Below are 27,731 nucleotides of genomic sequence, written 5' to 3'. Positions count from 1 at the left end.
GTTAGTGAACAAAACACTGATACAGTCTCCCTCCCGGGGATGCAGCATGAAGTACCACAGACGGCGTGACCTAAGCCACAGAAAGTCATCCTCTCCCAGATCCAGAGGCTGGAAGTCTGAGGCGTCAGAAGGGTTAGTTCCTTTGAGGGTTGTGAGGAAACAAGTCGTCCCAGCCTTCTGTCCTTGGCTGGTAGATGATCATCTTCTTCCTGTGACTCTTCATCCGTTTCCCTACGTCTGTGTTCAAATTCTTCTTTTACATAATCACATGGTTGAATGAGAGGCCCGTCCCACTCCGATATGACCTCATCTTAATCAATGTACCTGTAATGGCACAGTTTCCAAAAGAGACCCATTCTGAGGTCCTGGGGGTTGGGACTCCCAACATACGGGTGGGGTCCAGAGTCAGAGTTCACCCTGCAACACTGCCTGGTGGCTTGTTTGGGTGAAGGCCATGTGAGCAGGATTTGCCCAGCCAGGGAAGCACCTGACTCCAGTATCTTAAGGGAGAGCTGTGAGCCATCTTGACCTCTGTGGGAGGAAGTCAGGAGAGCGACGTCCCTGAGAAGTAGAGAAGGTGGCATCCAGTGACAGGTGGGGGAGTTCCCTTGGGCACAGGAGAAGACAGTTCCTCTATTGTCAAGAGGAGCAGGTGAGGGGGTGAGTTTGGATGCCAAGTGAACCTGCAGATGTGGAGGAGGGAAGATGAGGATGTTCCCTACGGACGGCTCCCGCTGTCTTCCTGAAGCAAGAAGGGGACTGGCTACTGAGGATCACAGTGGGTTTTGGGATCGGAACTCAAGAGAGACACAGAGACAATAAAATCAGAGATTCTGAGGAGAGTGAGGAGAGTTTGAAATAGCCACTGATTCTGAATTGCAATAGCCTGCTAGGTCTAGAGCAGGCACTCGATGGCTATGAACGAAGATCTATTATGAGTTTAATAGATAAGTAGACAGATGGAAGAGAGCTGGCCAGGGACCAGGGAAGGACTGCTTGGCAGTAACAAGGACCCAGATGATGTTAGCGACTGTGGGTTTATAGTGGCACCCTCTGCAGGGTGTGTGGTTGTTGCAGCAGTGTTCAACAGCTGGGCAATGGATGTAGAGAAAGTAAACAACTGAGTTTATGCAAGGCTGGGCTTCAGCCAGGTGGATGCATGAAAGGGACCAAGGGGCAAGGAGGTGGAACACAGTTTGGCAAAAGGAAGTGAGTTGAGCAAGCTCAGGGACCGAGTAGGTAGAGAAGGAAGCGAGCAGGTGCGGAGGCAGTGCCTATTTCTGCTAAAGAGGTTTGTCTGTGTCCTCATTTTCAAGTGGCCAGAGCACATGGTAATTGTTATCTCTAGAAGGAACAGATGCTGCCAGATGGGGCATGCTAATGAGCTGCAGGCTGATGGACTCCACCAGCTGACCTTCTCCTCTACAGCGTGCTGACTGGTTCCAGCCAGCACACATTCAGCAATCTGTATCCAGGGCTGCCACAACTATCAGAGCAGGCTCTCAGATATGCACATCCCTGTGAATGCATCAGTCAGTTTCATATTACTAAAGCAAAATACCTTAGACAAGCTACCTATGAAGAAAAAAAAAATTGTGTACAGTTTGTGATGTTCAAGTCCAAGATCAGGAGGCCCCATTTGTTTTGAGGCTCTGATGAAATCGGCCTCTCACGGTAGGAGCTTGTCAGAGTGAGTGTACATCTCTTGCCATGAAGTAGAGAAGAAGAGACCAGAATACCACAGTCCCCTTTGAGAGCGTACCCTCAGTGACCAAAGGAATTCCCACAAGGCCCCACCTCCAAAAGCTTCAAGCACCGCCTAGTGGTGCTACTGTAGGGACCAAGGCTTTAACACAGGGGCTTTATGGGGGATGTTCAAATCCAAACTAGAGCAGAGAGGTTGAGGTTGGTGTACACAGTCAGTGCGATGGTTTACCCCCAGGTTCATCTGCTAGTCTCTGCTTTACAGTAGCATACTGGACAAATCTGTTTAGCTCTTGGATTTTATTTCTACTTATTTTCTAAGGTTACAGATCTTCCCTAAGATTCCTTAGTTTAAGATAAAACCTATGGTTATTAGCATAATATTATTTTTCTTACTATGTACCTATACCCATATTATAAGCAGTAAACTTGGAACTCCAAATTACTGTAATCATGTTGATGTCTTCATGGACACATCGTGAGGGGGAAACCTAGACACATCTTATTGTTATTTTTCCCATAATTTTTATTGGTACGTTATAATTGTACACATGCTGGAACTCATTGTTACAGGTCCATACGTGCATCCAATATTCACAGTATAATTTGGCCAATATCGCTCACTAGTATTTCCCTCCCGCCCCACTCATACACCCTTTTCCTCTACTGCACAGGTCTCCGTTTTCTTTTCATGAGATCTCCCCTTCCCCACTTTTCTTTCCCCCTTTTCCTGTCTCGCTTCCAAGTGAGAGAGAACATACAACCCTTCACTTTCTGAGTTTGGCTTATTTGCTTAACATAATGTTCTCAAGTTCCTTCCATTTTCCTGCATACGACATAATTTCATTCTCCTTTATGGCTGAATAAAATTCCATTGTGAATATGTACCATATTTTCTGTATTCATTCACCCGCTGACAGACGCATAGGCTGGTTCCATAGTTTGGTTATTGTGAATTCTGCTGCTATAAACATGGGCGTGCATGTATCACTGTAGTGTGCTGACTTTGATTCTTTAGAATAAATACCAAGGAGTGGTATCACTGGGTCCTATGTTGGTTCCACGCCTTGTCTTTTGAGGAACTTCAAAACTGATTTCCATGGCGACTGTATTAATTAATTGTAGTATGACTCCACCAACAGTGCAGAAGTGTTTGTTTTCCTCCACATTCTCTCCAGCAGGCATTTGCATTGTTTGTATTTTTGATGGCTGCCATTCTGACTGGAGTGAGTTGAAATCTCAGTGTAGTTTTGATTTGCATTTCAACAATGTTGAATATTTTTTCATGTATATATTGGCTCTTTGTATTTCTTATTTTGAGAAATTCTGTTTAATCCATGTGCCCATTTATTAATGGGGTTATTTGTTCCATGGTGTGAAGTTTTTGGAGCTCTTTACCTGTTCTAATCCTCTGTCAGAAGAGTTGCTTCCCACTCACATTCCTAATTGTTTCCTTTGCTGTGCAGAAACTTTTTAATTTGATGCTGTCTTATTTATTTATTAACTCTTGGCATTATTTCCTGAGTTTCAGGCTCCTATTGAGAAAATCATATGATGGAGTGTTGACCCTACATTTTCTTCTAGGAATTGCATCGTTTCTGATCCAATCCCAAGGTCTTTGATCCATTTTGAGCTGACTTTTGTGCAGGATGTGAGATAAGAGCCTAGTTTCATTCTTCTGCATATAAATAACCAGTTTTTCCCAACACCATTTGTTTAAAAGGCTGTCTTTTCTCCATGGTATATTTTTGGCACCTTTGTCAAGGATCAGATGACTGTAGATGTGTTTGTCTCATGCCTTCTATTCTGTACCATTGGTCTATGTGTCTATTTTTATGTCAGCACCATGCAGCTTTTGTTATTATAGTTCTGTAGTATAATTTGAAGTCAGATATTTTGATTCCTCCAGCATTGCTTTTTTATTTGTTTGATTTTTTTCTCATTTTCAGTACCAGGGAATTGAACCCAGGGGCACTTAACCACTGAGCCAGATCCCCTTCCCTTTTTTATATTTTATTAGAGACAGGGTCTCACTGAGTTGCTTAGGGCCTCGCTAAGTTGCTGAGGCTGGCTTTGAACTCACAATCCCTCTGCCTCTGCCTCCTGAGTCTCTGGGATTACAATGTGCACCAGCATGCTTCCAGCATTGTTTTTTTGGCTAATTACTTTGCTTATTCTGGGTCTTTTATTCTTCCAAATGAATTTTAGGACTGTTTTTTTTCCCCTAGTTCTATGAAGAATGTCATTAGTATTTTGATGCAGATTGCATTGAACCTAGAAATGTTTTAGAGGGACAATGCCCCTAATTATTCTTAGTACAAAATGGTTAAACTACAAGAAATATCAAATATTATCAGAATTCACGGAAACTATTACCAGGCCGCTGAGACTATGAATTGATTCAACCTTTTTGGAAAATGGCTTGGTATTTTCTACTAAGCTTGAAAATGTGCACATTTATCATCGAGCAATTCTATTCCCAAGTATACCCAAAATAGAATTAGATAAAGATCTCTGAAGCAGCATTATTAATCATGGTCTAGCACTAGAAAAAACTCCATTGTCCATCAACATAAATATGGATGGGTAAACGCTGGTCTATCCATAAAATGGAATACCATGTAACAATGAAAATGATAAACTATAGCTATCGGCTTCAACAGAGATGAATTTCATGAACATGAGGCTGAGTTGAAAGCCAACACAAAAGAACGCACATACTGTCAGCTCTGTTTATACCAAATTCAAAATAGAAAAAAGTGATTATATAAGAATGCAGACTTAGAGGGGTGACGTTTGCAGAAAAGCAAGGAAGAGAAGACCAGAAGTCAGGGTAGTTACCTTTCAGCAGACCCACCCCTGATGGAAAATTTAGGCAGGAAATTGCCACATTTATTAATGGTGTACCCATAAATATGCTCTTGGTACTATTGGATCATATAGAAATTAAAACCCTGTACTTGGTATTATATGCAATTAAATTTTTCTTTTCATTTTCATTTCATGTTTTTTTTCTGATTTCTATCATGAGCCATAAAATAAAATATTAATATCTGATGTTCTTCCATATAATAAAATTTCAGGATTTACTGGAGCATTAACCAAAAATAAATAAATAAACGTGCAACTTCAGGTAAAAGTACAAATGGAGAACTGCATATTATGGGCCTAAATATTTAAGAATTATCACTCATGCTAAGAAGCTGTTAAATAAAAGTGCTCCCTCCTCCTACCTGGACACTCACCTCTTCAGGGCACCTGGAAGGCCAGGTTGGGCCTCAGAACTCTTGGATCCCTTGGAGGTTCTTGCTGGAGTTTGTGACACAAGCAGTAATGTCCTTCAGGCCCAGGAATCCACCTTCACGTCCCATCCTACACCCCAAGGAAAATGTCCATGAAGACTTGGAAGTGGGTTTAGATCCATTTGAAGAGAGAACTCCCATATCCCAGTACTTGGTGCATATCTACAGAGGGAGATATGGGGTTCAGGGGCGCACAGACTCCTCTCCCATGGAGAAGGTACGTGGCTGACAGACGGCCAGAAGGTCCTAAGTCCAAGGCCTCAGCCAGGGTCCCCCTGGCATGGAGCTAAAGGCCTTGAAGGGAAAGAGAGAGATCGTATTGGAGGGAGCACTCAGAAAGCTTCTGGGGTCCAGAAGAAATCTGTGTCCTCACCTGGGTGGCAGCTACACTTAGAGCATTTAGAGCCGTTTCTCAATGCATGTTATATTTCCCAGGAAATAATTAATGAAATATATAAATTGTGCAAATGCCTGTGTGTGTGTGTGCACGCGTGCATGCACACCTGGGTGTTTCTTGGTGCTGTAGAAGATAGGATCCACAAACCCAAATAAGTGCACTTACAAGTGCAGACGTCTCAGACATTAAACTGCTTCCTGGTATGAGCACCTAGGGACAATGGACAGAGTGCTGGCTGGTGACAGCTACCCTCCTGCTGGTCCTCTGCTCCATCTGGGGTGAAGATGCTTGGGTAATTGTGCATGAATTCAGGCAGAGCAAATGAGTCATGGGCCCATGTCCTCTTGCCACTGAAAGGGCCTCAGAGGAAAATTCCTCTCCCTCCTCTTTGCCAAGATTATAAATACTATGTTTACCAAACCAAAATTACAGGAGACTCTTCCCATGTAGTAGAAGCAAAGGGAGAGCAACTCCCAATTACCCTCTGTTTGGAATGCAGTTCTAAGAAGGCTTCTTTTCCTTCTCATAAGGGCAGCTGGGTGGGTTCCTGAAACAGTTGGCTGAGCATCTACTATGTGCCAGACATGGTCCTTATTTTTCTGCTCCACCACCCACTTGGTTTTGATTTTTCATTCTTGATAGGAAAATACTATTTTTACAAAGATTCGGATTACCCATATTCAAAAGGATTTCCATGTATCCCAAGTGGTTTAAAAATCAGGTTCATATATTCTAAGAATATACATTTCAATAATAGTTCATAAATTCACACACACACACACACACACACCCCACTTCAAAACTGTGAGAAGATGAAATGGAAAGTAAAAATGGGCCAGTACAAGCCCACCAAAAGTCCAGTCGATTTTTCTTCTAAAAAAAATAAAAAATAAGTTCTGGGCTTTCCACTTAAGCTATTTGAAAGTCACATTTCCAAAACACCAGTTTTCCTCCTTTCTGGAAACCATAAAAGCATATGATTCAAGTGACCTTGTGACTTGTGAAAGGTAGAATCAGGCACATTTGGTGTATTCAAACTGATAAAAGCAGCAACATATTAAATTGGATTAAAGGGGCTAATGAGGCAGCAGGGACGAGAACAAGCTAAATCAATGACTAAAGCTATAGGTGGCAGCCAATGAGGGATCCCTTCTACCTGCACTAGTGATGAGGAACATCTGGAAGCACTCACCCCTCACTCAAGACTCAACCGAATGTCAACCATCTCCCTCTGTGCTGTAACTGAACCCATTGTATAATTGACCAGAGTAACGGTAGCATTTCATGGCGCTGTGTTTCTTTATTTTGCCCAACTTGACTCTGGGCTCTGTGAAAACAGGACCGTACTTGATGCATCTTTGAAGCTGAAGCTCACATAGCCAAAGCGCCAACATGGTTTCCATATTGAATGGATGATGGGTTCCATTCATGAGTCTACGGATTTGGCTTTCATGACTGCTATGATGCAATCCTGAAATGACGAAAGGGTCTTTAACCCTTCCAGAGTTCACTCACCTTCCCCTTCCTAAATTCTGTTTTCAGGTTCGGTGAGCTGTGAGTTCCATAACATGAGACCCTGGCAGGAGCACATCACGTGTTCTTCCAGCAGAGTTATGAAAAGGAGGAAGCTGGCCAACAGACAGATACACTGGAATTGTCCTCCTTGAGTTCCAGAACTCCATCATCCCTTGGGGGAAAATGTGGTCGAGGGTGAGTAGGGGCAGAGAAAGCATACATTTTCTGACCCCCCTTTTCTCTCGATGTGGACTAATTCTTCTAAAACAACAATATGAATGGTGTTCCATTGTCATATGAGATATGCAACTAATATTTTGGGGCGAAAAGTACATTAATTTTAGGCTGCGAGATTTTGCATTTGGTGAATTTTTAACATGGATAGGCTGATGGTCACAGGGAATCCCATTTCACCCACGAATCTCTGGGGAAGGCATCTTCTGGGATACTGGTAGCATATTACCCTTAGTACAGCCGGTGCCTGAGTGAGTCTGGAGCTATGCAGAGGCTGATCACCCAAATAAGGATTAGCCTGTCCTTGAGGCCTCATTTTTCTGCCAATAACCTTAAGCCACTGGACTTCCATTTTACCACTCCACAAGAAAATTGACTTGGCCTGAGACAGAAGTTAGGGTTAGGAATAGTCAATTCCCCCATGTAACTAAGGTTTCCTAAAGATTTTATGAAAATTAAATGGAAAAATACATGTAATTGGATCTATTAAATGGTTTCCAAGGGAGGCAGGCATCACGGCCTGATGAAGTAGCATTGGGAATCATGGAGGTCTGGATTTATGTCCTTTCTCTTACACTTGGTAGTAGGGTTGGCCATGACCCAGTTACTTAACCCTTTTGAATCTGTTTCTGCATTTATAAAATGGTGATAGGAAGATGGTTTAGAGGAGGAAATGAGAAAATGTACTTAAAGTAATGCACTCAAAAGAAAAAGTTTAATTCCTGTATGCATTGAGATCAATCATCCATTGTATGTATCACAGAGAGAAACAACCATCAATTACACACACACACACACACACACAAACAAACACCCAATTAACCCAGTAAAAAAAAAATAGAAAAAAAATTAAAGTACTGAGAAGCCATGTCAATCCGGAGAAGGCTCTATCTTGCAGGGAAAAGGCTGTAAGTCAATATAATGATAAATATTTTCTTTAAACATTTTGATAAACAAGTAAAAGATTCCCCTGGAATTAACTTTTTTTTAAAGTTCAATTCTCATATTCATTGTGATGTTTTAAGGTAAAATAATTGATCTCTTAAAAATCTCCTTCGGTCCTGGGATTCTGGGAAAAAATCTGTCACAGAATTGGAAGCTTCAGAGGTTTCAATCAAACCAAATCACTAATTCAAAGTGGAATTAATGACATTGATCTGTGACTCCCCAAGCCATTCAGCAAGAATATTCATTTCTTTGTGTCTCTAGTGAGACAAAATCATCTCTTCTCAGCCAGCTTTGCAAAACAGACAAAAAACAGAACCCAAAAAGTCTTCTCTGCCGGAAGCCAGCGTTGCATTCCGTCTGAGACCCCGCACTGAACACTAAGTTATTTCGAACACGTGTTGTTCTCAACTTTTGGTCCTGAAGATCTAAAAACCAGACAACTCCACCTCCTGAAATCTTCAGTGAGCTTTAGAATTATCTGTGAGCAGAGTGGAAATCTCCCTTGAGATCTGTAATTTCGGGACTTCTGCATATTTTCCCCTCATCATTGAACTTCATTTCCGTGTACACACACACACACACACACACACACCACACCCTAGTAGGCTAAATAGAATGCAAATATCTGGCAGCTGTCATTATCGCCTAATGAACAAGGATTTTTTTTATTCCTTGTCATTTGTGCCTCCTAAGGATATATCTCTGATGTTTTGGGGGTAGGAGCAGCATATAGCTCAAGGACACAGAATCGAAGCCATACTGCTTGACTCAAATGCCAGCCCTGAACAAGGCACTTAACTTCTCTGGGCCTCAGTTTCTTTACCCATAAAATGAGTATAAGAATAGCACCCACTTTAAGTGGTGATGATTAAATATGTAAATTATTTAGAATGTAATCCCCACCTACTAAGCCCTCCATCTATCCTTCTGATGACACCCTGAGTTCTATAAGAAGCACATGAGAAGTGCAGTCGGGGGTTGGGGCACAGCTCCTGGTAGAGCGCTTGCCTCTCATGTATAAGGTCCTGGGTTCCGTCCCTGGCAGCTCACAGAACTCACTAACAGGAAAAGACAGGAGAAGCAGGGTGTAGGGAAAGCCTGGTGGGAGACAGGCCTGGGAACCTGGTGCAGGGCTGCAGGTTACACTCGGTGGCTCTCCTGAGCTTCCTTAAGCTGCAGGTTCCTGGTTCCAGAGCAACACTGAAGATCCGCAGGTGTGGGCACTGTCAGGAATGATCCTTGGGGAAAAGTGCTTAGCTCATAAATTCTCTTAAAATCAAGCTCCCTGAAAAAAACCCTCAGAAAATAAAAGCAAGCCCTAGGCCACTGTATAAATACAAGCAGGAGCAGAAGCGGGAAAGTGGCCCCCACACCTGCGGGGCCTCCTGAGGGCTGCAGAGGGGCGAGGCAGCCCACCGCTCCCACCTGACTTGTTTGGTTTTGCCCATTTCCAGGGAGCGGCGGTTAAACATTGGCCAGGGCTGCACTGGCCGGGGTGGAGAGGCTGCCTCGGAGAGCCTGAAGGCTTTGAAGAAGAATCTTTTCAACTGCAAACCTGTTTCTTTGGCATTCTTACCCTTTCCCCTCCTCCTAGGGCAGGAAGCTGGCAGTTGGGCATTCTGTGTTTTGGTTTATCTGGAAAAAAAGAAAAAAAAAAACAACCAAATTGAACTCTTGCTTCACAGAGGACCAAAAAAGTGTTGACTGAGATTTTGAAAATTTTACCCTCCCCGCCCACGAAATACAAGTTAAACACAGGTCCAGGTAGTCATCTACACTGTGAATCTACATCTTCCGTAGGTTTGTGGTCAGTGTCCTAAAAGGGAGGTGCCGTGAAGAGGGGTAATTCACAGATCCCCTAACCTCCCCTTGAAAATATGATTATTCTGACATCTTTTAAGGAATATGAAAACTCCACTTGGTGAAAATCATCACTGTGCATCATCATATTTAAAAGATAGTTTAACTTGTTTAGATTTCTAGGTGGTTCCTTAAGAGTAAAGATGAAAGAGTGGGGATCAAATGAAGAAGCACCCCTAAACCTGCCTGTATTTGTGTGCTCCGTACCGCAGCCTGGGTGGCTTGCACAACAGAAATCTATTTTCTCGCGTTTCTGGAGGCTGGAAGGCCAGGACCAAGGTGTTGGCAGGGTTATTTTCTCCTGAGGCCTCTCTCCACGGCTTTTAGATGCCATCTTGTCCCTGGTCTTCATGAGTTTTCCTGTCTGCCTGTGGCTGGGTTCTGATCTCTTTTCAGAAGGACACTAGTGATCTGGATGAGACCCCAGCCTCATGGCCTCACTTTAGCTTGATTACTTCTGTAAAGACCTTGTCTCCAAATAAAGCCTCATTGTAAGGTGGCACGGGTGCAGACTTCAGCATGCAAACCGAAGGACATGGCCAATTCAGCCCGTCCCTCTGCCTAAACATGAGCCTAATGTATCCACAAGGGCAACTCGATTCAGTAACATCCCAGGTCACGTTCTGGGATAGAGACAGGAACGCAGGTGTTTTATGAAAAGTCCTCACTGTCAAGACAGCAAAATAAGCAGGATTAAATAGAGAGCAATGTCAACATTAAAATAAAGACCACAGCTAATCACAAGGGCCCTCTGGAGCTGAATGGTCCTTCAAGTTGTCCAGAATTGATATCAGGGGGCTGAGACATTATGCCCTACCTGGACCAGAAGGTGGGTGGGTGCAGCCCCAGGAGGAGGCACGAGGTACATGAAGCCGTTCTCCTCCTCAGTCGGGGAATCTCTGTGGGTTGCTAGTTGCCAACCCTACAGTGGCTGGCAGAGGGAACAGCTGCTCAGCCTGAAGTGGGGTCTCTGGTTGGCGCATCCCAGGTCCACTACAAGCAGGAAGTTTACCTACCCCCCGTGAATTTTCCCCAGGTGAAACATTATCTTCTTCAGAAATTTTCATAGCCTAAGGAATGAGAACAAATATTTGCAAATCAAACAGCTAATAAATGTTTAATATCCACAATTTGCAAGTACTCACACAACTCAGTAGCAAGAAAATAGCCTGAATTTTAAGATGGGCAAAATAGCTAAGAAAGACATCTCTCAAAAGAAGGCACTAGAGATGGTCAACAGGTGTATGAAAAGATGCTCAACGCCACTAATCATCAGGGAAATGCAAATTAGAGCCATCACGGGATATCACCCCACACCTGTTAAGAAGGGTTTTAGTCAAAAGATAGATGTGTGGGCGAGAATGTGCAGACAAGGGGCCCCTTCCCCGCACTATTAGTGGGAAAGTTAACGGGTACAGCCATTACGGAAAACTATGGAGGTTCCCCAAAAAAGTAAAAATGGAACTGCCACCACATGACCCAGAAACTCACTTCTGGGTATATATCCAAAGGAATTGAAATCTGTAGGTTAAAGAGATGTCTGTGCACCCATGTTTAGAGCAGCATTATCCGCAATTTAAACCATCTATGTGTCTGTGGATCCAGGAATAGATGAAGAAACTGTGGTATATATATACATACACATGCATAGGGTAGAATACTATTCAGCCTTTTTTAAAAAAGGAGATATATATATATATATATATATATATATATATATATATATATATATATATATATCAAAAGGCCAGCATAAAATCATGTATAAACCTTACATGTACACAATTTTTATTTGCCAGTTATGCCTCAATAAAGCTGGAAGAAATTTCTTGTAAAGTCACTCAGTAGATGAGTGTAACCTATCACGAATCCTAAAATATTTGGCCTGACACCGGGCACACAGAAGAGTGGCCAGGTGGCAGGTCAGGCCACGTGGCTTAGTAGGAAATGTGTATGCTGTGGATTCAAAGAGAGTTGGATGCAAATCTCTGCCCTGCTCTTTTGTAATATTGCATACTCTCTTTGAACTTCTAGTTTCTCTTTTGGACGTCCATGTCCCTGGCAGCATTATCCACAATTTCCAGTTATCCTTATCTTTTGCAAAAGAAAGATAATCCCAAGTTTGTTGGACTGTTACAAGATTTAAACAAAAAAAAATACCTTGACACTTAGAATCAAGCATCATGTCTACCTTGATGCCTCACACACACACACATACATAAGCATCCAAAAATACATTATTTCCCTTTCCTTCTTTCCAGCCTATAGTTCAGTGGTGGTAACTGGTTAAAACCAGAGAGAAATACAAGTTTTATTTCCTAATTTGAAGGTGAGTGCTTCATGAATCCTGTGTGCTCAGAGTCACCTCTAAAGTCTGCTTAAATACAAATTGCCCAATCTCAATGAATCCAACCAGAGGGTCTAGGGTGGGGCGCAGTGATGTATTATTTTAGCAGGTTCCAAGGGGATTTCTGATACTCAGAAAATCTTGAGGCTTCTTGCTTGAAGCTGTGGATGCTGATCTTGTAAGAGGACTCTTCTTACCAAAGCTGGGTGGCCCTGTGCTTAGCAGGTGCTTGAGGACATTTTCACCTTTCTCATTGTCATGAGCTCTGTGGATATGGATCACCACATCACATCGCATTGCAAAGACCTCTCCCTCTTCACAAGTACTGCATATTCCAAAACTAAAGCATGTGTAAATCATGTTAGCTATAGAATCAAACCAATTCTCCTTTTCGACATGTAGTTTTATTGAGGTATAAATCAGCACTAAAGGGCAATGTAGTGCAGACAGGAGTTGGGGGATGCAGATCCCCTGGGCTTGTCTGGAAAATGAGGAGCATATTCAAAGATGAAGTACCCTGCAGGTGTCAGAGTGGTTGGGCCTGCAAAGAGGCGCGTCTGGAGGGAGACCTCATAGTCTCGTTTTAATCAAGGACAGTGGACTCCTCCAGATGGGATTGCTGACCGCTCTCTGTGTTTGTTTATGGGTCACAAAGTCCAGCTGTATTGCAGTCTGCCAAGAAGACACTGACCAATGTCCCCAAAGTAAACAGGAGCTGCAATGCAGAAAGTGACCCCAAAGCTCAGACGGGCTTTCCTGTTCCTGCCAGACACTTTTTCTGATTGGACACTGGGTCAGTGGCTTTTCACTGTCTTCTGTGGTTTTCTTTTCCCACAACTAGGCTCCATTTATTCTAAAATATGCAGCTTTGGAGTTTGCTTGAAAATGGTGCTTTTACTCAGTAAAAATAAAGTGAAGATGAAAACTCTATCCGTGGGAATCCGGTCTGCAAAAGATGAAAGTAAGAGCGTCACAGAAACAATCTACTCTCCCCTGCTGATCAATAGCCACCCAGACCTCACCGCTTTCCATACCACGGTGAAAAAAATTCTGGAAGCAGTGCAACAAAAACCTGGGGGGAGACTTCACAGTCTCATTTTAATCAAGGACAGTGGACTCCTCCAGATGGGATGGCTGAGAACCCTCGGGTGACCTTTGCTTGCCAACACCACCCAGATATCACAAAGGCAGAGCTGATCTTTGGTCCTCAGACCTATTCTGAGTGCTCTTATTGAGATGTACATTATTGTTTCTCCACAATTTGCTTTGTTCTCTTTAAAAACTATCTCTTCAGTTTTGACGGGGTAGTATAACCCACACAAACTCACCATTACATTAAAAAGAAGTATGCGTCCCCTGTCCTTTAAGTATTATCCAGAGCCCTCTCAGTTTTTCACCAGCTCATTTTAGAGAAGCATCTTTGAGTATATAGTTGATATCTAGTTCTTCTTGCCCATGTTCTAATCTCTTTCTACCTCTGTCCTGTATTGTGCCATTTGTTAAATACACCGAATCTCAGAACTGGTAGCCATGTTAGTCAGGATAGTGCCACAGTAAGCTGCAGTAACAAGTAAGCCCTATAATCTCAGTGGCTCTACGTAATACAAGTGAGTTCTCCCCTGTGGAACAGCCCATCACTCCCCTGGGTAGTTATCCTCAGGAATCTGGGTTTCTTCCATCCTGTGGCTCCAGCATCTCTGAGTCCTTCACTTCCAGCAGTGTAAGTGAGAAAGGTGTGGGACATTTTAGGGAGCAGGCTGGAAAGTGGAGTAAATCATGCACCCCAGCATTCACTTGGCCAGAACTCAGTTAGATGATCAACCAAAACTCAAGAAGGCAGAGAAATGCAGAGAGAGTACACTGTCCACCTCAGAGAGAATTTAAAGGCCATTTTCTTTCAACTTCTTTAAGATTTTTTGGTTGAGGCAACTGAGACCCAGAGAACATACAAGTTTCACACAGCTAATCAGAGACAGCTCAGCTCACTGGTATTTGCCAAGGACCCTCTTACTCATTCCTATTGATTCTTATTAATGTATAAAAGCATTTATAAAGTGCCAAATATAATTGGAGATTTATTTCCAGACCTTTCTACCCAGGACTCCAGGATGAGGAAGGACATGACCACCCTGTTCTGAAGCCCACAGTTCCAGGGCAGCGCCTTTGGGTCTGAGAGCTGGGCCCAGGAGAGGGCTTCAGGGAACAAGGGCCAGTAGCAAACCCTAATTATGGGAAATGCTTCTTGGCTCCTAAGGGATATAAAATTACTTTGGGGAAAGGCAAGAAAAACAGAAACAGAATACCCTGTGATGTTTAATTCAGAGGCCCAACGTCACTTACGGAGCCTTGTATTCTGTACTTGATTCTGTCAAGATAACTTTTAGAGGATGGAGACGGAGCTGGTGGGTTAAGAAGTTCTGGATGGTGTCAGCCTGCTTTGCGGCCACCGGGTTGGCTCACGGACAATGAGTCTTGAAGGCTTGTCCTCAGTTGTGAGAAGGAACAGAGGCTCAGAAAATCCCAGATAAAGCTGAGGAAGTGGGCACAGGCAAGCGGGGTCTCCGTAGGGGATGCTAAAAGCTGTCTGGGGAGGGTAAGGTTTCACCAGTGGAGACCACTCCTTTGCAGTTTAGAAACTCTGCATACAGTTTTGCACCACCTCTGTCTAGCTCAGTGTTAACTGGGCAGTTGTTACATACCTATCTTTTAAAATCCTGACTTTACCATCACAGACTTTATATATGAACAGGATCTTTTTCCTGAATTTTCATCTAGAAATCTGGCCTGGACTAGTTGAAGACTGCATGTTAGTGTTCCTGTTTTTAAGGAGCGAGGATAAATATTTTAATACTCTGACCCACCCACTCATAACAGCTAGGAAGGGAAAATAAATAAAAATAGCATCTGCCACTTGGCCACAAAGTATGCTATTGATTTAACCTATACGGTTTTTTTTAACCACACAAAATTTAATAATAATAGAAAATAAGTTTATAGCAGTGCCAGAATTAATTGCTTGATTTAGCTGCCCCTGCTCCCCCCATCAAAAAAAAATCACAATCCCTAGATTTTATGGTTCATATATGCGAGAAATGATAAAACTACAGAAGTCAATGACAGGTGCCTTCGTTTTTTAGTTTTCCTCTTAGTCTCTTCTTCCCTCTCTTTAAAAAAATGTGCTTATCCTTGTCAATTGTAGAACTGCTGTGCCCATTTGATTGGCAGCCATTGAAGCCAATAAGATGAATGGATTTGCTGCACCTGGATTAGGTTATGGCAAAGCCTGGGCTCAAATCAGTGGTCAGTAGGGACAGCAGGAGGGGGAAGCAGGTCAGTTAGACACCTCCAAAAAGAATCAAGAAGAGGTGACTTTTAGACTTAAACTCATAAATACATACACACTGGTAAAACAAAATGAATACAGTTAGCCTGCTATGAAAATCATCCATCTATACCTAAAAGAGAGTTTAGTGCAAAGCACCCCAAACTTCAGTCCTACTGATCTGGGGTGCAGTCATAAGGCAGAATGTGGTCGCAAGTCAGTGAGCGAAAATCCAGGTGGCTGCCTGACTGCATGAAATTGGTGTGAACAGGAGCTGGTTATCAAGAAAGCAAGAAAAAGAGAGAACCGGAAGGTCATAGAGGCCTTCTGGATGGCAGAACCCATCCTCCTGAAAGGAGCTGGGAAAGACACAGTCTTAACAATGTGGACCAAAGCATGATGGTTCCCGTGATAGAATATTGAACCCCAGTTGTGGGCAAGAGTGCCTGATCATTGACAACAGCATTTCAAGGTGTGTTAGCAGCCCCTGTTCTGATTCTGTCAGGGCGCGTGGAGCGACTTTGTGATAATTTGCTTCCTTTTGGAGTCAGCCCATTGTCAGAGCTGCCTCAAAGCATTCTGGTCCACTTCAGTTGTACTTATTATTTTAAATTAGTATAAATCTATCAAATGCTGTGCACTGGTTCTACTCTAAACATGCCGACAAAGTCACTAACAGATCTTGGGCCATGGTATACTCTTCCAGGTAAATGCCACTTCATGACAGGCACCTGGGGCAGGCAGAAGTTTGCCCACAAGGCCTCTGCCCTCACTCTGCCCATCTTGAACTGCTGCTGAACCAGCCCTGGGTTATTTTGACTGGGCCATAAAGAAAGTTAAGATCAGGTTGTTCTAATAATGCGACTGCCTTTAGTGGACAATTGCCATATTGTAGGCCAGACGTGGTCTGCAGAATGAATTTCAGCAGGCCACGCACGTTATTCAATTGTATCCAGGACCCTGCCACGGACAGCTTCATCAGAGATACTAAGAGTCGACAGGATAATGTTTTCCAGGCTTTTACACACATTCTCCAGTTGCAGTAATTGTTAGGTGATAAATAAGGTGACAGCTCATTACCTAATTCAGCTTCCAGAGCGGGGAAGGTTAAACTGCACCTCTCACCTGCTGGGTGACAAGTTAGCATCTTAGCCTTGTCCCTTCTCCACGTTCTACCCTCAGCTCCCACTCTGTCTGGAATCTTGTGTATTTTAGGCATTGGGTTTCACGCAAACCCTGTTGAAGTGAGAAATGGAGTCAAAAGGATAATTACACAAGTTCATGTAGGAATATGTCAGATGGTAAAAAGAGGGCAATGGGTATTGGTGAAAGCATATGATCTAATATACATGATGGAAGACTATTCAACCATGACAAAGAATGAAATCCTGTCATTTGCACAACGTGGATAGAACTGGAGGACCTTATGTTAAGTGAAGTAAGTCGGGCAGAGGAAGACAAGTTCTCCCTTACATGGGGAAGCTAAAATGTTGATCTCCTGTAAACAGAGAACAGTGGTTACCATAATCTGAGAAAGGTATGGGGAAGGGAGAGGTGGAGAGAGGGTCGTTAGTGGGTATACAGGGGTGTAACTGGATAAGAGGGCTAACTTCTAATGTTTATAGAACAGTAGGAAACTAGGGTTGAAAACAGCTACTTGTGTATTTCAAAATAGCTGGTAGGGAGGATTTCTAATGTTTCCAATACAAAGAAAGGATAAATGTCCGAGGCAATAGATCTGCCAGTTATCCAGTCTGATCATCACACATTATATCCATGTATCGAAATGTCACACTGCACCCCATAAATATGGGCAAGTATATGTAAATTTAAAATAGAAAATGTTTTGCAAATATTACCTAAAAACCCAAGAGCAAGATCACTAATCTCTAAGAGCTTTTTATTTGTGTTTTTTGGCCTACGTGTCCAAAAAGGATTTCTGTACTTTGTGTCCTTGTGTCAACTTGTCACACACACACGTAAACCTGTTTCCTTAAACATTAACAACATGGTTTTCTTCAAACAGCTTTATGGAAGCATAATTGATGTATAATATTCTACATGTATATTGACAATGTGGAGAAGAGAGAGAGAGAAAGGGAGAGAGAGAGAGAGAGATCTGTGAAACTATTACAAAAAAACAGGATAGTGGCTCTATCCATCACCTCCCAGAGTTTCCTCAAGTCCTGCTATAACCCCACTCCTGCCCCTTCCTACCCATGTCCTCATCCCTAGGTTAACATCCATCTGCTTTCTATCACTGTGATTACTTTGGATTTCCCAGAACGTTATATCAACCATGCGTAACTATTTTGGCCTTTTTGCTCTGAAGGCTTACTTTGATTGTCGTTACCCTGAGAGCATCAAGGGGCTGTTCCTTCTCACTGTTGTTCAGTAGGATTCCTTGTAGGATGGGCGGTGGTGTGTTTAGCCCTTCATCTCTGATGGACACTTGGGTTAGTCACAGTGATGGGCAGCCAGAAACACAGCTCCGTGGCATTGGTGTTAAAGTGTTGGTGTGGACATACACTTTCTTTTATCTTGGGTAAAATGCCTAGGAACAGGTGACCGGGTACCATGGCAGATGCACGCTTAGCAATCTGAGAACTGCTAACTATGGCCCCATTCACACATGTGGGAGTTCCAGTTCCTCCATCCCTGCCCACACTCGCCATATTGGATCCTGTGTCCCATTTCAGCCATTCTCAGGGGTGCAGTGGTACCTTCAGTGGTTTGCTGTGCATGTCCCTGGGGACTAACGGTGTCCCCGAGTGTTCATCTATCCTCTGCACACCCTCTTTCATAAAATGTCTGCTGCAAACATTCTGCCCACTTTTAAGTGAATTGTTTGTTTCCATATCATCAAGTTTTGCGTTTCTTTTCTGTTCTGGAGATGACCTCTTTGTTAAGTTTACCTAGTGTGATCGTTTTCCTCCGGCATCTGCCTTGTCTTGTCATTCTGTTGACAGAGTCTCCTGAGGAGCAAATGTTTGGGATGAAATTCTATTTATTAACTTATTGTTTTATTGTGCTTTTGGTGTGAGATCCAGGAAATCTTTGCCTAATCCAAGGCCACCCACGTTTTCTCTGATATTTTGAGCTCTGGGTTTCACCTGTATCTCTGATCCCATTTTGAGTTAGTATTTATACGATGGAAGCTAAATATTGGAGCTTATGCTTTTATAGATGGAGAACACAGGTACCAGTGCCCTTGGTTGAAGACTCTGTTTCTACACTACATTTTATTTGCACCTTTGCAAAATCAGTTGTATCTGTATGTGTTGATCTGTTGAGCTATTTCTATATAAAATCTCACACTGTTTAGATTAGAGTTTTGCAAGTCTTTGAAATTTTGTAGTATGGATCGTTCAGGTTTGTTCTTTTACAGAATATTTGGCTTTTTACTTCTTTGCCTTATTTGTGCCTGATCTTTAGGTTCTTTGTGTTTCCAAGTGAAATTCAAAATCAGTTTCTCAATTTCTACCAAAAAAAAAATCCTATTATGATTTTGGCTGGGCAGATGTTGAATCTACAAGTCAGTTCAAGGAGACTGACATCTTAACAATATTGAGTTTTCTGATCCATGAACATATTGCGTCTTCTCATTTGTTTGTCTTCTTTAATTTCTGTAGCAACATTTTAAAGTTTTCAGTGTACAGGGAAGAGCCAGCCGTCCTGAGTCTGAGAGAATGAAGGAGAACCCTCAATCTCCCCATTAAGACTGATGAGCTGTATATGTCTCCTACAGCAACCCAGAACAGGAACGCTATGTAGGGGACCACTTCCCAGAGCCATGAGCACAGGGTGCAGGAGGAGCACATGCAGCTTAGCATGTGGAGTCAGACTGCCTGGGTTCAATTCTCTGTGGCCACACCCAGATGAGGGGCCTTGGGAAGTTCAGATTCACCCCAGAACTCAGTTTTCTAATCAGCAAAATACAGAACATACTGTATGGCATTCCTCATAACTTCACAGGGTTACAATAGCTCTTTAAGCACAGAGCTATTTTTTTGTCATATAAAATGCAACTGATAAACATTAGCAATGGCTGTTGATTTTATTAAGTACTTGAAATAGCATCTGGAACATAGTAGGCATGCAAAAAAGAAGAAGGGGTGGGGGGGAAGCAGTATTGTTAGCTTCCAGAGAGAGCAGACTGGGCCACCTCAGGCATACCTCTCGTCTATTTTGACACTATTCCAGGTTGAGCTGAATTTGCTGGAAGGAGCTATATTCTTAAAAGGCCTAACTTGGATACAGAAGACTCTGTGTTGGATTCTGCATTTTAAGGCTCTGTATTGGAGATGTCTGTGTAGGATCTCACCACAAGAGGCAAATCTCCATGTTTACCTTCACTGTTAGCTTTCTTTAATCTCTGCCTGGCCTGTCTGAGGGTCTAATGGTCTGAAGAAGGTGTATGAATCCTTTGCTCCTGAGATCCTTAGAAATCTGACTCTTAGGAGGACATTTCCACCCTACTCCTGGGGCTTGTACCAGAGAGGCCTCCCTCTGCACACTGAAGCTGGTGGCACAGAGGACCCTAAACTGGGCCACCTGATAGGAGCTGAGACCTTTGGCTGGGAGCCACAGCCAGCCCTGAGCTCTTTGCAGGAGTGAGAGCAGAGGAGGGTAAGCACCTGACTTCACCTCCCTCCCTCCAGCTGCACACCAGCGCAAGGGAGCCCCTCAGTGCAGCACCTGCAGGTCAGACTCTGGAGAGAAGGAGGTGAAGATCGTTCTGGAGGAGTAACGAGGAGTCACCAAGCCCACCTTGTAAAAAGGCAGGCCTCACCCACGGCCATTCATGTCACCCTGAGACAACTCGGACTTCTGGAAAGTTCCTGGTGAACCGGGGGTCAATGCAGGACAGGTCTAATCCCTTACCTACATGACAAAGCTTTAGATAAAGGACAAGATCCCACTCATCTCCAGCCCAGTGCTGGGGAGAGAGTCGTTGAAATGTCTGTTTATTTCCTCAGCCCCAATGTGCAAAGGAGACTCAAGGTTCAGGTCTCCATATGTCTTCCTTTCAGTATGGTGGTTTTCAACTGGAGGTGGTGGCTTTATACCCCAGGAGATGTTGACACTGTCTGGAGGTGTCTGTCATTGTCACCTCTTGAGGAGGAGAGGTCTAGTTGGTAGACACCAAAGGGATGCTGCCAGACATCTTATCATGAATAGGACAGTCTCTGCCACAGGGAATGATCCAGTCCCAAATCCCAATAATGCCAAGGTCAAGGTACCTTCCCAGGAGCCCACTCCAAGGCTCCACCCACATACTCAGCTGAAAGGTTTGATTTTGGGGTGACCTAACTCAAAACATTCTTGATCCTTTTGAGAACAGGAAGTGAAGGAATTCTCAGAAGTGGCATTTCAGGGTCAGGGGAGTGAAAGGGGGCAAGCTCTTTGTTTGGACTGGGCATGGTGATTATTGGATTTCCCCTTGCCCAACGCCCTGGCTTTGGAGCTAATGGTGGTTGAGGAGGGAGCAGCCCCGACTGGTGGCTCTGGGACCACTGTCACATCACCGCATCAGTGTCTTGCAATCAAGCATATAAACAAGAAGCCAACCATGAGAATCCGAAGACAGAAATGAGACCAGATCCCTGGAACCCCGCAGCCCCATCCAAAAGGAACAACCGCTAGGGGACCGTGCCCACGTCTGGGACTCGCAGAGCCTTGTTTGCCTGGTGCTGGCGACCGTTTGCAAGAGTCCAGTCCACCAGCTTATCCTGTGCCTTCGCCGTGGTCTGCAGCCTTGCCTGTCTGTCCAAGCAGCTGTATTAGGACCAAAAACTATGGAAATGTCATCTGTGGCCACGGATCAAGAGCGGCTGAACTTTGGTTCTGCTGAAGGTCAGCTGGTGTAACTATTTGGATAAATATTTGCTACCACGGGACAATTCATCATTTATTTGGCATCTAGAGATCCACTGGAAACTTTGTATTTGAAGTGAACCTTCCAGACACCTCAAGTTTACCCTACTCAAGGAGGACCCTGATGATCTTCCCGGGAGAGAGAAAATTTCTAAAAAGTGATACACTTCCTTTGCCTCCTAGAGTATAGGAACAATAATTCTATTTGAAGTGACTCAGGACAATGAGTATCATGTAAAAATAAAGTCGTAAGTTATCCACAGACCTAGGAGCAACTTGCTCAGGAACTCAGTGAAGCCAGATCATAACAGTTGGTTTTTATTTTGGGTTTGGGTTATGTCTTTCAGTTCTTGTCCACTCTCATGTCTCTTCTTTATCCTCCCTTCAGCTGTCACTCTCCTTACATCAACAGGCCTGACCTCTGTCATCTCTGCCTCCTGGTAATCGGTGCCTTGGGAGCAACAAACTGAAATCTCCTAGAAACTTAAAATATATATATATTGGTGCCTGGGTCCCATCTAGTGATTTCACTAGTCTGGGGTAAGGCCTGGGCTCTGGGACAGTTTACCACCACCATCCCCACACCCCCCCCCCCCCAAGATGATCCTATTGTGCAGTTGAGGCTGAGAACCACTGGAAAAGGACAGCGGATATCTTCGCTGTTACAAATTGTGCATAAAATAAGAGTTAACGCAATCTCAGAAGTTTTCCTACAATTAGCGTGTGAACTTTGGGGCATGTTTTAGATCTCTTTGGGTCTTCCTTTCTTGTTCCTTCTGTATTCTAGGGATGTGACTTCAAGCTAGGAAAGAGGCAGAACCAATCAGGGGTTAGGTGCTTGGAGTCTAGAGCTCAGTGGCCTAGGTTCAAACCTTGACTCTGCCACTTACTATGTGACCGTGGGCAAGTGTCTTAACCCTTCTGTGTCTCAGCCTCATCAGGAAAGTATTAGAAGCATTAAACGGGTTAGTGTAAAGCATGAGGGCCTAGGGGATGTCCGGGAACAGAATTTGCTGCTGGAGTTAAGGTGGAGAGACAGGTGTGTACAGGGATAAGACCACAATCCAGGGGTGTCATGGGACACAGAGACTGGCGACAGTGGGAAGCTGTGTCTGGTCTACACTGGAAAGAGAAGAAATAGTGTTTAACTCAGCAAAAACTGGGACGGTGGAGAGATGCAGCAGCTGCCAAGATAAGGGGCAGCAGCAGAGAGGGTACGGGGCGAGACACCCAGCCTCCCTCGTTCCAGCCTCCCTCGTTCCAACCAACCTCCAACCTCGCACTGCAGCCTCCACTGCTGAACCCAAGGAGGAGCCAGGGAAACAGCCCTCAGGGGCAGCCTCTTGGGGCACAGAGCAAAGCAGAGAAAGCCAAGAATGAATCGAGTGGGTGGGGGGCAAACAGAATAACCAGCACAGCGGGCTGTTCTTAATGATTCCCCAGGGCCGGGAAGTCACCAGAAAAAGCCCCGGTTGCCCTGGGGTGGGCCACCTGCGCAGCATTGGGCCGTGGAATTTAAGAGACCTGTCCCTAAAGCCACATTCATTCTGGGAGAAAGGTGCCTCCCCCGCAGACCTTTAGCACCAAACTGAGAGGGCTCGGCACAGCTGTGTGCAAAGGTTCAGCGTTTTGAAAACTGTCAAGGGCTCTGTGGGTCCTGGGGGGTCTGGGGAGAGCGCCGCATGGCTGTGGACCAGCTCCTGCTTCTCCGGAGCCCTCTGCTCACCTGCTCCCGGGTCTCCTTCCACCCTCGCCATCCCCACCCCCACCCCCACCCCACACAGCACACCCCAGACCTCCAAGCTGTGCTAGTGGAAACTCATTCCTGAGCCTGACCTGCGGCAGCTCTGGAATGTCCTCCTCTGTGGCTTCCCCGCCCCCAAATGCCACCTCTGTCTTTTCACTCATGAATGCTGACCTTTGGGTCCAGTAGAGTCTTTAGTCTTCCAGCCTCCCACGAGCTCTGAGCAGCCATCCTTGCCTGTGCTGCCATTTGCCCTACAAAGCCACTCTCCAAATCTCAGCACCTGTCAAGTACTGAGTGGCATAAGCAGAGGCAGAAGCCCTTCTTCCAGAAGCTTCCATGCTAAGCATAAGGGGTGAGAGAAGGTGCTCAGCGTGACAGGTGGCTTTTCCAGTAGACACCTATGCAACCGGCCAGCCCCTTTGCAGGTTTTGCCATGGTGCTGTGTGACAAGCAAACATCATTACTCTCAGATTCATGCCCAGGCGCATCAGACCTGTCTCTTTCTGTGCAGATACAGACACTTGGTTGCATGGGAAACCCTGCAGTGACCCTGTCTTCATTTCTGACATTAGGGATTTTTCCACATCAAATACCAGGTATTTCCTTACAGATTTAATTAACTGTTCTTCCTGTTAGCTCAACATGTTCCATCCAAAGTCCTTCAGACCCATGCCCTCTGCCATAAACACAGTGCTCTGTGACAGCCCTATTCTGTTGTGTTGTCCTGGGAAGCCCAGCAATCACTGGGGTGGGTTTCTGGGTAAAGAAGGATAGACCCGCTGGGTGCTGTGGTGCACACCTGTAATCCCAGCAGCTTGGGGAGCTGGGGCAGGAGGATCTCGAGTTCAAATTCAGCCTCAGCAAAAGCGAGGTGCTAAGCAACTCAATGAGACCCTGACTCTAAATAAAATACAAAATAAGCCTGGGTATGTGGGCTCAGTGGTCGAGTGCCCCTGAGTTCAATTCCCAGTGCCAAAAAAATAAGAGAAAATGGACCCACTTCTCTTCCTTCTTGTACCTTGGTGATTTAAGCATCATAATCAGATAACCAAGGCTCCCAGGAGGAGCTCGGGACTACAGCTAAAGGACTTCTGGGGAGATCTGATGAGAGAGGGCTTTAACCACTGATTTGGGTTGGAGTTGTGCCAAAAGCTCACTCATAGCCACAGCAGAACCCACCAACCACCCACGCCCTGCAGATCCCTGTGCTGAGCCTAGAAACTTACATTTTAAATAAGGAGAGCACATGCACACGCGCCCACGCACACACACACACACTCACACACACACCAGTAATGCAGGGAAGCATAGGATAAATGCCAAGTGAGTGGGACATAAATAATAATAGATTGTGTTTTAAAGAATCTGACATTTCCCTTAATCAAGATTCATTTCCTATGCAGGTGATTTCCATTGCAGTTGGTCTCGGTGGGGGTTTTACAAGATTTCTTAATCTGTCTCTATTTCCATATGTATAATTTGGGTGGCTGAAAGATTTCTCTGACCTCCAGATCTCGTGTACTTCTCGACGTTTTGAATTTATGAGGTATCCACAAATCCACAAGGACCCGCTCATGTCTGAAGTGAAGTCTGCTTATGACTACAGTATTTTGAAATAGAAATTCTCTCCAACTTTCTCCTGTTCGGGCTGGTTGAAGTGGGTGCTTCCAGTCTTCGGTTCTCATTTTCTTCAGGGTGGGTGCTACTTCAGCCAAGTCAGTGACTAGGAGAACACCCTCCCCCTTGGGTCACCTGTGTCACTAGAAAAGAAAGAGCAAAACCTGATGAACAATTCTGAAGAACGTCTCTGCTTCCACCTTGTTCCAACGAACACGAATGCAAGTCAACCGTGAACTTGACACGGTGACACCTGTTAGGTTGCCTGCCTCTCCGTCCTTGTTTCTGTCCCCGCATATTTGATGAGTGCTGAACTTGCTGCCTGTGGTCATGTCTGCCACCTCCATAACCGTGTACTCACAAGAACAGACAGTTCTTGTGTCTCATCTTCTTTTTTGCAAAAAAAAATATTTATCTGTTTAATTAACTTTGATTGACAAGTAGAAATTATATATATATATATATATATATATATATATGGTATACAACATGATGCTTTGAAATACATAGGTGTTGTGGAAGGGTTAAGTCAACTTAATTAACATATCTGTGACCTCACATTATCATACCGATCAATTTTTGTGAGGAGGGCTCAACACCTACCCCCTTGAGCAAATTCCCAGTATTCCATATATTGGTGTTAACCATGGTCACTAGATGTACAAGGCATCTTGGAACTTCTTCCTCTCATTTTGTATTCTCTTTACCAATATTTCTCCATTCCCCCATCCCCAGCCCCTGGTAAGCCCCCTTCTATTCTCTGATTTTTCAGATTCTAAATATAAGTGAGATCGTGTGATTTGTCTTTCTGTGCCAGTTTATTTCACTTAGCCTAGTGTCCCTCAGGTTCATCTGTGTTTTCACAGATGACAGAATCCCCTTCTTTTCTAAGGATGAGTAATATCCCATTTGTGTGTGTGTGCCACATTTATGGATTCATTTACCCATGGACACTTAGTTGACTTCCATAGCCTATCTGTTGTGAATGATGCTGCAGTGAATGGGGTGGGGTGGGGGGAGGGACAGGTATCTTTTTGGTATGCTGAATGCATTTCCTTCTGATAAGCACCCCCTGGTGGGGTTATCAGACCCCATGTTTAATGGCTGAGGACGCTCCATGCTGTTCTCTATGCAATGGTACCGGTTTACATTCCCGAGGGCGCTGTTCAAGGGTTTCCTTTCTCAGCATCATCTCCAGTAACTGCTGTTTCTTCTCTTTTTGATAGCAGCCACTCTGACTGGCATAGAATAGGAGCATCAGGATATGGTAGGCCTTGCTCGGCCTGGCATTACTCACATGGAGCTGGTGATCTGTGCCCAGCAGGCCCAGGGACGGGTGGAATAACAAGTCGATCAAGTGGCTGATTAATGGGAAATCAGAGGCATGAATCGTCCCAGAGAGCACGGACAGACTGGGAATAATTGCAAGAAAGTGGGGGCTCTCTCCAGTGCCTAGAACATTCCCTGGTATAGGGCCCAGCTTGTGGCACCAGCTGCAGTCACTGCACCTAGGAACATCAGTGATGGGTGAGACTTGACTGGGTGTCCCTTCCAGGTCTGAGGAGGGAGCCCAGGTGACCCTCAGAACACATGACTCGGTCATTCCCTGACCACAGAACAGCCCAGGGGACCAGATGGCTTAACCCTGTCCCATATCCTTGATTATAAATACCCAATAAATACCAGTTACTCCCACAAAACTCAGAGGCAGAAATAGGTGCAAACTGGGGTTGTTCAAATTAAACAATAATAACAAATTCAAACCTGGTTCTCAGACTTGATTCAGAGAGAGGTGAAAGAAGAATCTGGTCTCAAAAGAATGATTTGCTTTTGCCTAGGAATTATTTCCAGAAAACCGTCAAGGATCATAACCCCCCCCCCCCCTCCGTGTTTTCTGACTGCACTGGAGCCCCTGGCTGCAAGCCATCATTAGACAGGGGAAAAGGTGCATTTGGCTCCTGAAGTGTGTTCATGAGGACAGCATCTCTTGGCCCCCCTTCGAAAAGGCTAAGGAAAAAGAAACTGATCACACAGAAGAAGTGGGGCCCTTCGTGTACGTATTCACCCCCACAGTTACTTTCTCAAATCACAACACCTGAGTCACCCACAGGGAGGTGACACTGTCTGGCTGGACAGGCTCACAGTGAGTGCACTGAGAAGAACTCAGTGGGACCCCCACAGGTCAGCGGGTGTCCATTTCTGCCTTCAGTTGTAAGAACAATGCCTCGGGTAATTTAGATGGTGATAACATTGACTCAAAACCTTCCAATAAATGCAGTCATTCTGAGTCACTAGCAGGACGGGCTCTGCCAGCAGGAGAGAGAGAGCAGCGAGTTTGGCCACAGGCGGATGCTGCATTGAGGGCTGAGTGAGCAAATAGACACATGGGTGATCCCAGCGCCCTTCATCCGGTAGCCTCCCCAGAAGACAAATGTACTTGTTGCAATCCAGATTGCCCTTGCTTTGGGCAAATTCAGCTTCTTAAAATGTCAACTTAAATACACGTTTTCCACAATATATCTGTTAGGCCAAGTATCCTTATGTAGGAAAGGCCAACAGGCCATCCCGTGGCCAGTTCAGTTCAATATCATCATCTGGAGCACTCTTTTCAATAAACCTTCACCTTGCCTGCTCCCAAGAAACCACTTCCTCATTTGAGTTCAATTAGGCAACAGTTAAGCAATGTCTTTATTCCTAGGCCAGCACAAAGCCCATTGTCCTTCTGATGATCTGTTAATAATGAAGACAAGAAAATAAGCAGTGCCGTGGGACGGATCCATTCCCCAGGCCCGCTCGCCATGGGAGGTGGTGTTTTGGCATGGACAGGCTGACCATTTTGGAGTCAAGAGAGAAGAGATTAA

The 27,731-nt window shown here is 44.5% G+C and overlaps 1 protein-coding gene across 1 annotated transcript in view; it reads left to right on the top strand.

Annotated features, from left to right (window-relative positions):
* The window catches only part of Nedd9 (neural precursor cell expressed, developmentally down-regulated 9), a 174,338-nt gene that overhangs the window by 63,738 nt on the left and 82,869 nt on the right, over positions 1-27,731 (top strand). Inside the window, exon 2 of the mRNA XM_027948099.3 lies at positions 6,946-7,113. Coding sequence (XP_027803900.1) covers positions 7,102-7,113 — 12 coding nt within the window. The 5' untranslated portion in view covers positions 6,946-7,101. The remainder of the gene's footprint in view (positions 1-6,945; positions 7,114-27,731) is intronic.

The sequence above is a fragment of the Marmota flaviventris genome, chromosome 6 (assembly GCF_047511675.1).
Source record: "Marmota flaviventris isolate mMarFla1 chromosome 6, mMarFla1.hap1, whole genome shotgun sequence".
Classification (NCBI taxonomy): Eukaryota; Metazoa; Chordata; class Mammalia; order Rodentia; family Sciuridae; genus Marmota; species Marmota flaviventris.
The sequence above is the reverse complement of the archived record's forward strand: the minus strand, read 5'-3'. Positions and strand labels throughout refer to the sequence as shown.